Raw genomic sequence first — 12400 nt, forward strand, 5'->3', positions numbered from 1 at the left:
CACTGCACAGATCTTTTTGTGTGTGTGTTTCAGTTGTGTTTATACCTTTTTTGAAAAAATCAAGCATAATACACCAAAAGTGTTGCTTATTTTCTTCCATCTTCAACATTAAGTTAGCTACACAAAAATTCACCAGTTTTGATAAGTTCATTTTAAAATACACGCTGATATGACAGCTGTCGCAGTATAATCTAATAAAATTGTTTCAAAATTGCTGACCCCTGATCTAGACTCATGTTAACCTACATGTCTACTGCGTGGTGTTTGAACTGTTTAAGACAGTGAGCCGTGTGTTTTATAATCTGGGTGAGAGAGGAAGCTGTTTTCATTGTGTAGAAAAAACTCAGTAGGTTGGCTTTACATTGTGTTTTTTTTTAGAAGAGCTTTAATCTTGTACGAAAGATATAAGAAAATTATTCATTTTTTGTCTTGTATGTATTTAATTATCAGTTGTAATATTTGGAAACTACTGTATTGCTCTTTTTACAGGCTCAACAGTCAGTGGATCTTATCCAGTCAAAAATAGTAAAAGCCGCTGGAGACACTACCGTTATTGAGAATAGTGATGTTTCTCCAGAGACGGTATGCATTTTCTTTAACTTCACATCTCTGGGGTATATGAATGATACGCAGGAAAAAATGTACAAGATCCATCTATGACTTAAAAAATGCCTTTGTAATGTGCTTTCATCAGTTATGTTGTTTTCTTAACTGATATGCTATCTCTGAAATGCAGTGTTTTTATTAATGCTTGTTTTCACTTTAGCTTAGTGACATAGGTCGACGTTAGGTTTGTGCTGGGAAGTGCTGTGGTCTGCCGCTTACCAGTGTCGACTCTCTCAGACTACCCGTGTCAGTGTCCCCGCCCTGCCACTAGTAGCTGTGTGACTTTGGGTAGATTCCTTAGCCTCTCTGTGCTTGAGTTGCCCCATTTGTAAAAGGCAATGATAATAGTGCCTATGTTGTAAGGTTGTTGAAAGGAATAAGTGGGTTACCATATGACACTTAACATATTTGGTAACACCAGACATAGCAGTGCTTATTAGCACTCTTAAGAGCCCAATATATTTTTACTGTTGTTATGAAGGTTCTCTTCTTTGGTGCCCTGAAATTTTTTTTATGAGAGGAGAAATAAATTTATATGTGATGCTCGTAGATTCTAGATTTTTCCTTTTGTGGCCCAGTGACAACATTTATGACAGCTTTCTTTGGCTCAAGCTAATTTGCATCACTAAGTAGCAAACACTCCTTCTTTATGTGGTTTTTATTGTTGATTTTTACGTCATTTTTCAGATTATTCATGTTGTATTTAAAATAAAAATTTTCAAGTTTTGTTGGCAAATGTCCTTTTCTTATGTTTGGAGTTTTTCACTACTTCCACCTTTTGTTTTAGGAGTCTTCTGAGAAGGAGACAATGTCTCTAAGTCTATATCAGACTGTAACACAGTTGCAACAGTTGCTTCAGGCAGTAAACCAACAGCTCACAAAGGAGAAAGAACACTACCCTGTATTAGGTAAGAGTAACTGAAGTCCTACTTACTGTCTGTCTGTGGGTGATGGACATAGTGTGAGTGTGTGTGGGGGGTGTGCTTATCATGAACGCAGGAGCTGTCATTGCCCTAGTGGAAATACTTCCTCTTTATCTCTTTCAGAACCTCCAGATGGCAGCGGCAGCTGTCTTGGAGTTGTATTTCCATTTTGTCCATATTTCGGTCTTTTACCTTGGAGGGAGGAGGGCTTTATTTTTGCCTCCTTTGCCCCCCCCCCCCAGCCCCCGCCTAACACATGCTCTTGTAACTTGTATACCTAGGTTTTGTTCCTTGTCAAATGTCTGCAGCCCCTTCTAAGATCTGATGAACTATCTGCGCAATATTTTTTTTTTAATGACTTGGTAAATAAAGTGACTATAATGTTTTTGCTAAGTTAAGATTCTTAACTGAAAATCAGGTTGTCACAATTTCTTTTTAAATTGGAAGCTGGGGGGTTGTTTGTTTGTAGCTAATCAGATCCACTTTTTAAAATTCTGAAGTGGTGGTCTTAATCGAAGATAAATAAACCCATCACTAACAAACCATGTTATGAAGTTTTATTGCCCATATTACCTGGTAGAGCTCAGATTTGTTGGCACTTTAAAATGGCTTTCAGGGCTGTATGTGCAGCATAGAGGGTAAGGTCACGAGCAGAATAACTGCTCACTGACCTGTGGCTGCTGGACTTGCTGTGGCCACCACTTTGTGAGGTGTGTAAATGTCGAATCACTGTTGTATACCTGAAACTAATAATATATGCCAGCTATAATTAAGAAATAAATTTAAACTATACATATTTTAAAAATGACCTGTCTTTCAGCTGGTGAATAAAATTCATTGATAGGTTAATTCCTGGGATTTACCTGTTTGAAGAATGACTTAAGTCACACTGCCTTGGGTAATTAAGATATTTCAATATGCACTGAATACTTCAGATATTCTTTCAAAGCTGTTGATTCTAAAATAATCATGGTATTCTGCAGATTAATGAGTGGCCTGTGCAACTCAAAAGGGCAACTCATCACTGAATTTTCCCTTTCAGAACCCATACCTAAGGCTCTGAAGTCTAGACAGAGACCTCAGGGTAGGTTAGGTGTCCTGCAAAAGCTGGGATGGACTGCTGTTTTCGTTACAAAGGGCATTCCATCTCACATTTACAGAATGGCTATCTTCTGGCCTGCCTTTAGGATATACTCTCCTTTAAAATGCTATTTATTTCAGGTCAGTTACCTTTAAGAACACTTTCCAAATAAACCCAGCTCATTTTTTTTAACCTGTCAGCAAAAATAATTATACTATAGTCTTTTAGCCTTAGTAAGCTGCCCTTTCAGTTGCCTGGAGTCACATGTCTGCCACGTTACTGTGTTCCCCAAATTAGGAAATACCTTTGCATCCTGCCTCACAGAGAAATTCTCCTTCCCGTGTCCTTAGCCCTTCTGTCTTCTCTCCACACTCTCCTTCTGTTCAGTCCTGAAAACATGTGCGCATGTTTTATGTTAACCATGCACTTCCTTTAGGTTACCACTCTTTTTTTTTTTTTAACTATACTGCTTAACAAAGATTCTTAAATAAGAAACTATTCTTATAGCATCTGCTTGACACTAACTCATGCACCTACTCTAGAATGGCTTCTCTTCCCTCCATTCCGATGAAACCTGTTTTTGCTGAGGCCATCACTGATTTCCTAATTGCTGGATGTAATACAAGTCCTTCTTTTGTGTGTAAGGTACTGAAAATGTTTTTGCAATGTGTGTGATATGCAGATGTCAGTCCAGGGGCCTTTGTGTTGTAAAGGAAGGGCTTTCTTTCCAAGAGCTTAACTAATTTGGAGATCACCTGTTACCGCTTGTCTTTATACCCTGTCGGTAGTTTCTCTCCAGCATCTCAAGGTGTTTTTTAATGTTTCCCTTTTCCCCAAACACGTGGGTTGCTCGTACACATCTTGTGAACTATTTGTGACCTGCCTGTTTCCACGTTTGCCCTGAATCAGTTTACATTTGACACCTGTACTGATCATTGGTAATAGCAATTTTATTTTCAGATTTTTTTATCCTGATTTATAAAATTGTAGTAACTTGTTAAAATTAATATATACATATATATATATACTCTAGCAACACAGCTATAACAGAACTGTTTGCCAAGGCAGTTCCCATAAGTGATAACTTAGCATTCTTTTGTCAGCTGATGAGCGTAAGTCCAAATTTGGCAAGTGAAAGGGGTGGCTGAGCGTGTGGAGGATGAGGGTGGGTGTGTGAAGGTGCAGGCCCGCCAGGCACTCGAGAACCTCCTTCGTGCACTCCACCCGCACTGACGACGCCGACTCCTCCGCACGGACCCCTTGGTGCCCACAGCTCTGTGTGAAGTGTTTGAGTTCCTTCACTTTTGCTCAGTGTATCCTCCCTTTTGTGAACTCTTTTAAAATTGCTACTGGATGATTAAATCATAAACATAAATGTTTTGATTATGAGAATGTAGGTAATAGGTTAATATCTGATATGAAGAAACTTTATTTTTTAGTATATACTCTAAGGACATGGAATTGTTTAAGATAATGCTGTCCATTATCCGTAAGGGAAAACTTATTTTTAAAAGATGAAAATGAGAGAGGTAATATGCAGTAATTTAGTTTTCTAAATCCCAATACACAGTATTTAGCATTTCTGTGTGTGGGGGGGTGTATTTATCATGTATCTTTATTTTTTAAAACTTTAACCTTGCCTTTCTTTTGTATAAATAAGTCTTCCTACCCATCTCTTATTTCTTCTCCCTCTTCCCATAGCCCCCTCCCCTCAAAAAAGAAGGCTGTCATCCCTGTTTTCTGTGTTTTTTTGTGGGTTTTTTTTTGTAATTAAGATAATTGCTTATAGCTTTGGACGGATAACCACTAGTGTTTTATAGTGTACGTTTTGTTCCCAGATACCTACTTTTCTGTTGTGTTTCATACTTGCTGCCTTCTTAGCGGTCTGAGTGTTGCGTACCTGTCGTCACCCTGGTGTTTTGATCTGGTTGGAATACTATGACAAAAATCCCGTAGACTGGTGGCTTACACAGCAGTTATTTCTCGCAGGAGGCCGGGGAGTCCAAGATCAAGGCAGCAGCGGGTCCGTGTCTGGTGAAGCCCGCTTCCGGGCTTGCAGACGAGCATCTCCCCCTTGTGTGCTCCCGTGGCAGAACGGGGGAGGGAGGCCTCTGGGGCTCTGTTTATAAGGACACTAATTCCACTCATGACAGTGGGTCTTCCAAAGGCCCACTTCCACATACCATTTACACTGGGGGTTAGAGTTGCAGCATAGGGGCTCTGGAGGGACACAAACGTTCAGACCGTAGCACTCGGGTTTCCTTACTTTGCAGCCAGTTTGTGGAAATCGTGTGGAGGGAGGATGATCGTTTTGTCTGACACTTCATGAGTTCGCCTCTGAGCATGACATGCTTCTAACACAGTTATTTGTCATGCATTTCCTCTTCACAGCAACCCAGCACAGTAGGTAGTAGGTAGGTGGGTAGGTAGGTATTGTTAAGTTTTTAATTCTCATTTTACAACAGACCCAGAATTGGTTCTGTAACTTGCCCAATGTCGCACAGCTAGTAGCTGTGTGAGCTGGGATTTAAATCAAGATGGTCTGGGCCCAGGACGTGTACCCTCCTTTTTTAAAAATCCTTACCCAAGGACATTTTTTTCATTGCTTTTGGAGAGGCATCAATGTCAGAAACATCGATTGTTGTCTCTCATACGTGCCCCAACTGGGGATCAAACCCACAACCCAGGCATGTTCCCTGACCGGGAATAGAACCCACAACCTATTTGGTGTTTGGGGTGGCACTCCAACCAACCGAGCCACACGGGCCAGGGCCATTATCGCTGATGTAGGCACTGTGTGCTTTGACTGCTGTTGTCTCTTCTTTCTTTTCTCCTCATTCTGTCTAATCCTTTGTTATCAGCTTCTTAGGGTTTCCTCAGTCAATTCCGACTTTTTCCTAAAGTTGGTACTTGTTTTATCAATAGTGAATCGGAGAGGCTCTCAGTGTCATCTGGAACAAAACCGAGGTGCAGTGTTGTGCATGTGTTCTGTGTGTATGTGCTCTCCCGTCTCCCGTTGGCAGGGAGATTCTTACATGATGCTGCTGAAAGAAAAAAGGTTTTTGTGGTGCTGCTGATGTACAGAGTTAACGGATGAAAACTAGCTTTTACTCCTGCACACCTGACTGTCGCCTGGGCCAGGTTCCCACTGTGTGTGGTGTGTGAGCATAGCACTTCCCGGTTTAGTGCTGGTGAGCGACGTGGACTTCCTGACCAGTGGCTCGTCTTGTTTCAGAGCGTGATAGTGGAGATAACTTTGCTGTTAACTTTCTAATTGCTTCTTTTCCCCTCAACTTTTTATTTTGAAAAATTTCACATATAAAGAAGTATTGAGAGAATAGTACGTTTGCACACCTGAATCTGCTTCATCTCTCTCTGCCAGTGTGTGTTTTGTTGATATCGAACCATTTGAAAGTAACATTTGGGTATCATGACGACATTTTGTCCCTAAGCATTTCTGTATGTATCTCCTCAGAACAGAGTCATCCCTTTACAAGTCCATAATATCATCATCACATCCAAAACGATAAAACACTATTTCTGTAATATCATCCAGGATTAAACCCATATTTAGTTTCTTTATACCCCAAATATCATAATATATATATTTTTTAATTTTTCTCCCAAATCCAATCAAAATTCACATGATTTGGTTAAGTCCTTTGAAGTTTAATCTGTTTAGTCATTTTACCTAACTTTGAAAGCTTCATATGATTTCAGAAAATCTCTGTCTGAACCTGTGTGCACATGGGTGCAAAGCTGTAATTTCAGCCTCTTTTCAGTGCTGCTCACCTTAACAGCTTTACATTTCCCTGGCATAGAACCAATAAAAATGGATTCTTAGTGTTTCTCTTAAATGGTTTTTAATAGGACTTTAAAATTCTTACATTATTGTCAGTTTAATCTGAGGTTTTGGCTCACATATTTTAAAATCCAAGTAAAAACTTCTTCTGAATTATGAGGTTTTTCTCTTTTTTGATTACAATTAATCTTAATTGCTTTGATCCTAGTAGAAAGGACCTTGCTAGATCAAATGGAATGTGTGCTTTTACTGCTTGACAGATGTTTTTGATTGCATTTTGTTCCTTTGTTTTAAAATGAATTTATTTCTTTCTGATCTTTTGCAGAGTGAAGTAATTGGGAAACTGCTCATTCAAGGATAGCAGGAGGCATTGTATTATATTTTGCCAAATTAAAGCCTTATTTATGTTTCACCCTTTCTACTTCGTCAGAAACACTGAACAGAGTTTTGTCTTTTCTAATCCTTGTTAGACTACTGATTTAAAGATAAAAAGCCAACTCTGTAGACACCTTCAGAGTTTAGTTTTATAATAAAAACTCTTTGAATAATTAGACCTTTACATTCCTGAAGATAAAATAAACATGTAATCTTTTATTTTGCTCAATAAAATTGTTCAGAAGATCAAAAGTGGTAAAGACAATGTAAAATTTAACATTTTAATACTGATATTGTACACTGTTTTACTTAACATTTTGGGGAGTAACTGCCTCTGACTTCAACTCAAGAAAAACACTTTTTGTTGCTAATGTAATCAGTTTTTGTAATGGCGCCAGCAAATAAAGGGATGCTTATTATTCAGACTTGTTCTAATTTCATTGAGCTTTAACAGATTTTATTACGTCTACAGACATTGTGATTTAGAACACAGTTAGTAGTTTCAGCCTTCCAACAAGGTAAGGCAGGCGTTGCTGCTTACACAGCTCTGCTGGAGCTCGTCCCCCTGTGGTTCTGTGTGACAGGGCCCAGTCCAGAGGGGCTGCGGGCTGAGCACCCGCTTCAGCCTGAGGAGCTCTACTCTGTACTACATCGCTATTATTTTAAGTAATGATAGTTGGCTTTTTAGTTTCCTTCTTGCCCGGCACTATGTTACAGTTTACATGTGTTATCTTTTTTGTTGCTGAAGAAAGCTTTTTTTAAAAAAAAAAATTGGATGAAAATTCAGATGCTACAAAACAACTGACCAATATCCCGTGCTGTTGAGTATTGGAGCGTACTAGCGCCTGGCCTCCCTGCTCCTTCCGTCGCACTTCCGCCCTCCTGCTCTCTGTTCTCCGCGTAAAACTTTCTTTCCTTGGACATCATTCTTGACTTGCTCCCTCACCATCTTGAGATCTGCTTAAATGGCACCTTTCTCATCACATCTTTCTTGATTGCCCAGTATCCCCCTGTCTCCCCGTGCCCCTACCTGTTACTCTCTGTGGCATTTATCATCTTCCCATATATACTTGGCCACTCCCCAGCCCCCCACCAGAGAGGAAGCTCTGTGAGGCGTCCTCTCTTTTGTTCTTAGCTTTATCCCCGCTCTGAAAAAGTGCCTGGTACTTAATTGTGCTCGAGTAGTTAAATGAGTGAATGGGTGAAATTTATTTTATAGCTTGGAGATTATTTCTAAAGTATTGTTTCCCAACCATTTCACCTCACAGCACACGTATCAAGTAGGATTTCTAAGGTGTGTGGAGCTAGAGCGGAGAGGCTGCTGTCGGCCAGGGAGGACTGCCTGGGCCTCAGACCTCCCTGGCCTGCGCTGGCTGCTTTCAGCAAGCCACCGGGAAGCGGAGCTGCAGGCCAGACACCTTATCAGCATCTTCTCTCTCTTTTTCCTTCTCTCTGCCTGTAAAGATACTTATAAGTGTCTCTGCCACCTGAAAAAACCAAACAAACAGAAATCCTGTCTTCTATTTTACAGCCTTTTCTTGTTACTCTTCTCTCCCTTCAGAGCTTAATTCCTAAGAATTGTACAGTTGTATATTTTCAATCTCCCTCTATGTTGGATTTTTTTAAGAAAATAAAATATTTGCAAGAGACTCAGAGGACTGAATCCAGTGTCATTAATTTGTGTCCCCTTCCTCAACCTCCCAACCAAATACGCATTCATCTTTCTGCCTCTAAAGTGGCTGGAAGTTCACAACATCCCTGTTCCGACAGGGGACAGTTGTAATAGTTAATGGTTATTAGTTATATTAAAACTCTGTTCCTGTTATTTGCATCAGTTTGTCCTGCTTCCTTACTCCAGACACACGGGAGAAGCCTATCACACTCCTGTTCGGTTATTCAGATATGTCCAGATAGCTCCATGTTCCCTCCAAGTCCATTCTGCTCTTGCTTAGAAATTCTAGTTTCTTAGTTGCTCTGAGTGATGAAAGGCCACACGAGCCCACTTGCCCCATTCATCCCCAACTGGCCACCTCTGCCCAGCATGCTACAGGATCACTGGGGAGAAACGGAGCATCAAGCCCAGGAGGGACCCATGTGTCTTCGATCCCCAGTGGCTCCCCTTGCCACTATTGCAGCCAGTGGAGGCAGGAAGCCCTAAGAAAATAAATTGGGGAGGACCTACTGGGAGGAAAGTGACCAGTGCAGTTGGGAGCAGACTTGTTGCTCCCCCAAAACAGAATGGAGAGACCTGGAGTGGGGCGGCGAGGGGATGCCTGTGAAGCAAGCTATAACCTTAGTGTGGCAAAACCGGCAAGTTCCCTGGGGGTCAGTGACATTGTGTAAAGCAGCCAGGCTTGAGCGGCTTGCAGGTGTTCACCCAGCAGCAGGAGGTGGTAGGGTGTGCCCCAGTGGGCAGTAGCTGTGTTGTCCAGTTTGAACCAGGGCCAGATTTTTTCCATGTGCCTTGCACCCAGGGACAGACTGCATATGGACACCTGTCACTCATTGGGTCTTCCCTAGATGGCATGTATAGGAAAAGAAGTGACCGCCAGGAAAGGGCTATAGTTGCATCCTCAGTTGAATAAAGAGATCTTTGTCCCTTTCTCCTTTCATTATCTGGGTCCCCAGAGAAGGGAGGGTAAGCCCGAACCAGGGGGAGGTGGGAGATGGGTTCGAAAACTGGGCTGGACTGATAGTAACCAAAGTTACAGGGTAACTGTGGGATCTGCCCGGTGGGGGTGGGGGGGAGGCGGTACTTAAGAGGGAGGTGCCTGGAGTGTGGTCGAAGACCATCGTGGGTAAAATGAGACCAAGTCCAGGCTGTTCTACAGACTGGTTGGCAGGTTTTTCTATTTCTTATTTTTGTCATGTTTTCATTGAAAATTAGGCCATTTCACATTCACTGGTGGAATTCTATAAGCTAACACATATCACTTATATAACTTACCACATGCCAGATATTTTTTAAGCACTTTACTTACATTAACTAGTTCTCACCAGAATTGATTGGGAGTGCTTTTAGCATCATCTCCATTTTATAGCTTAAGGACACAGGCACAGGGAAGTAATTACATTGTCCAGGGTCTCATAGCTACCAAGAGGAAAGAGGATCCCAGTTTCCAACGTAAGCTTCCTTGCTTGACTCACATTCATATATTGAATACACAGTCACATAATTATATATGTATAGGCTTATAATTTTAAAAAACTAGAGTTAAATTTTTTTTCTTGTTTCATTTTAGAGAGGAAGGAGTAGACATGTGAGAAACATCACTTTGTTGTTCCACTTATTTATGCATTCTTTGGTTGCTGCTCGTATGTTCCCTGAGGATCAAACCCACAACCTGGGTGTATCAGGAAAATGCTCTAACCAACTGAGCTACATGGCTAGGGCTGTATAGTTTTCTTTACCTGCAGTTGTTCGAGATGTTAGTGTACCTTCTCATTTTCTCCTGGTCATACTTTCCAAGTGATTGTCAACCTCAGTGGTTCTCAAAGTATGGTCCTTTGTGCCCTGAGCATCCCCAAGATCCCATTAGAGGAGTCAGCAAGGTCAAAACTACTCACAATACTATGTTGTTTGCCTTTTTTGCTGATGGAGCTAAAGCAGTGTGGGTAAAATCACTGGTGCTTCAACAAAAACCAAATCAGTGGTTCCAAACTATATTAGTAGTTAACTGCATTTTCACTACTATTCACTTGCAGTGAAAACAATATGGGATTCACTTAAGAATGTCTTGTGATGAGATCAATAGTGATATTAAAATGAGTTTGGGGTATGTATAATGAAATGTGTCCACATTTGGAAGATCTGGATAACTCAGTGAACCAATACGTCAATGTTACAATGTTAAAGAATCATGCATGGGTAAAAGATCCATTGAAAAGAAGTACAAATTGGTAGTTACAGAATAGCCATGGGTATATAAATTAGTATAAAAAGGGAGAAGCCAAAGAACTCATGTGTGTGAACCATGGGTATGAACAAAAGTGTGGGGATTGCCTGAGGGAGTGGGGGGGTGCTGGGACAACTGTAATAGCATAATCAATAAAATGTAATTTTTAAAAAAGATCCACTGAAAGAAGATCAAGGTAAACTAATGAAATTTAATGTACCTCATGCAAAAAAATTACTGATAAGGATTCTGATTCCATGTTGTAATTAATCTTCAAGAAATTGCCACATGTTGAGTTTTGCTGTAGTATCAAAGAATATCCACAATCACCTGAAATGGCTGCTTTTGTGTTTTCTAATGACATATCTGAATGAGGCCAAATTTTCTGCATATACTTTAACCAGAACAACTTATTACAACAGATGGACTGCAGAGCAGTTATCTCCTATTAAGCCAGATATTAAAGAAATTTGCAAACATGTAAGGCAGTGCCATTCTTCTCATTACATCTTTTTGGTTAATTTGTTTGGAAAAACAACGTTATGTTTCACAAAAACATATTTGTGCTGAAAGTCGAAATGAAATGCAGGTTTAGCTGCCTGCCTCTTCCAAAGGCAATACATGCAAACAGGTGCTGTTGTAAGGAAAGGGTTTATTCCAGTGCTGGCCACCTGAGAAGATGCGGGACTCTTGGCCCAGAGCCCATTTTAGCATCTCAGTGCAGGCAGAGGTTTTTATGAGGAGGGGGAGGGGTTGGAAAGGTCTCTACGTGCAGACCAGCACAGTCTGTTCTGATGGGGACCTTGAAACTGGGCAAGCGATGGTCTCGTGTGCGTCATCCTGGCTTTACAGCGAACGTCCCAGAGCTGGGACGCCTGAAGGTCAGAGTCTGCTGCTTTCAAAGTTCGCTCCTAGAATGCTTATACAAACATGCTGCTGTTTATCTGCGAGCTACGTGTTAGCCTGTCAGCATTTGCAGAAACCATGTCAAGAAATGGTGGGGTAGACTGTATTGTGTTGGTATTTTAAAATAAGTTAAGAAATGAACATTTAATGTTTTTCTTGATTTTAATTTCTTGTACATTGAAATTACAAAGAAATAACAAAGATAAACGCTTTTTAAAAGTGTAAGGGAATATTACTATGTGTAAAAGTGTAAGGGAATATAATAGTACAATGGAATAGTACTTAGCCATAAGAAAGAATGAAATCTTACATTTGTTCCAGCATGGATGGACCTTGATGATATTGTGCTAATAAAAATAAGTTAGGTAAAGACATACCATATGATTTTACTCATGTGGATTCTAGAAAACGAATGAACAAGCAGACTCGTAGATATGGAGAACAAACTGGTGATTGTCAGAGGGGCGTTGGAGGGATGGGTGGAATAGGAGAAGGTTACTGAGACGTACAAACTTCAGGTTACGAAGTAAGGCAGTCGCAGGGCTGCCGTGTGCAGCACAGGGAGTGTAGTCATTGATATTGTAGTAACCATGGTGACAGGAAGTGCTAGACTTATGAGGCTCGTTTTGTAGGTGTACACATGTCAAGTCCTGTGTTGTATACTGGAAGATAATAAAATATTGTATGCCAACAGTACTTCAACTTAAAAAAAGTGAAAGGAGTTCTGAGGTAAAAAAATTTGAGAGATACTGGTCTACAGTGTTTATTCCAACAGTTTTTAATATACTGGGCAACACTGTCAGCGCTTTTT

The 12400-nt window shown here is 40.6% G+C and overlaps 1 protein-coding gene across 9 annotated transcripts in view; it reads left to right on the forward strand.

The window, feature by feature from the left end:
* The window catches only part of KTN1 (kinectin 1), a 110785-nt gene extending 103573 nt beyond the window's left edge, over window positions 1–7212 (forward strand). For 6 of the 9 annotated variants that reach the window (XM_036010285.1, XM_028508268.2, XM_036010278.1 and 3 more), the window contains 3 exons: window positions 490–582; window positions 1394–1514; window positions 6738–7212. In XM_036010285.1, the coding sequence (XP_035866178.1) occupies window positions 490–582; window positions 1394–1514; window positions 6738–6742 (219 nt within the window). In that variant the 3' untranslated portion in view covers window positions 6743–7212. The remainder of the gene's footprint in view (window positions 1–489; window positions 583–1393; window positions 1515–6737) is intronic. The other 3 variants (XM_028508270.2, XM_036010280.1, XM_028508269.2) reach the window with 1 other exon arrangement.
* The last annotated feature ends 5188 nt before the right edge of the window (window positions 7213–12400 follow it).

The sequence above is a fragment of the Phyllostomus discolor genome, chromosome 1 (assembly GCF_004126475.2).
Source record: "Phyllostomus discolor isolate MPI-MPIP mPhyDis1 chromosome 1, mPhyDis1.pri.v3, whole genome shotgun sequence".
Lineage (NCBI taxonomy): Eukaryota > Metazoa > Chordata > Mammalia > Chiroptera > Phyllostomidae > Phyllostomus > Phyllostomus discolor.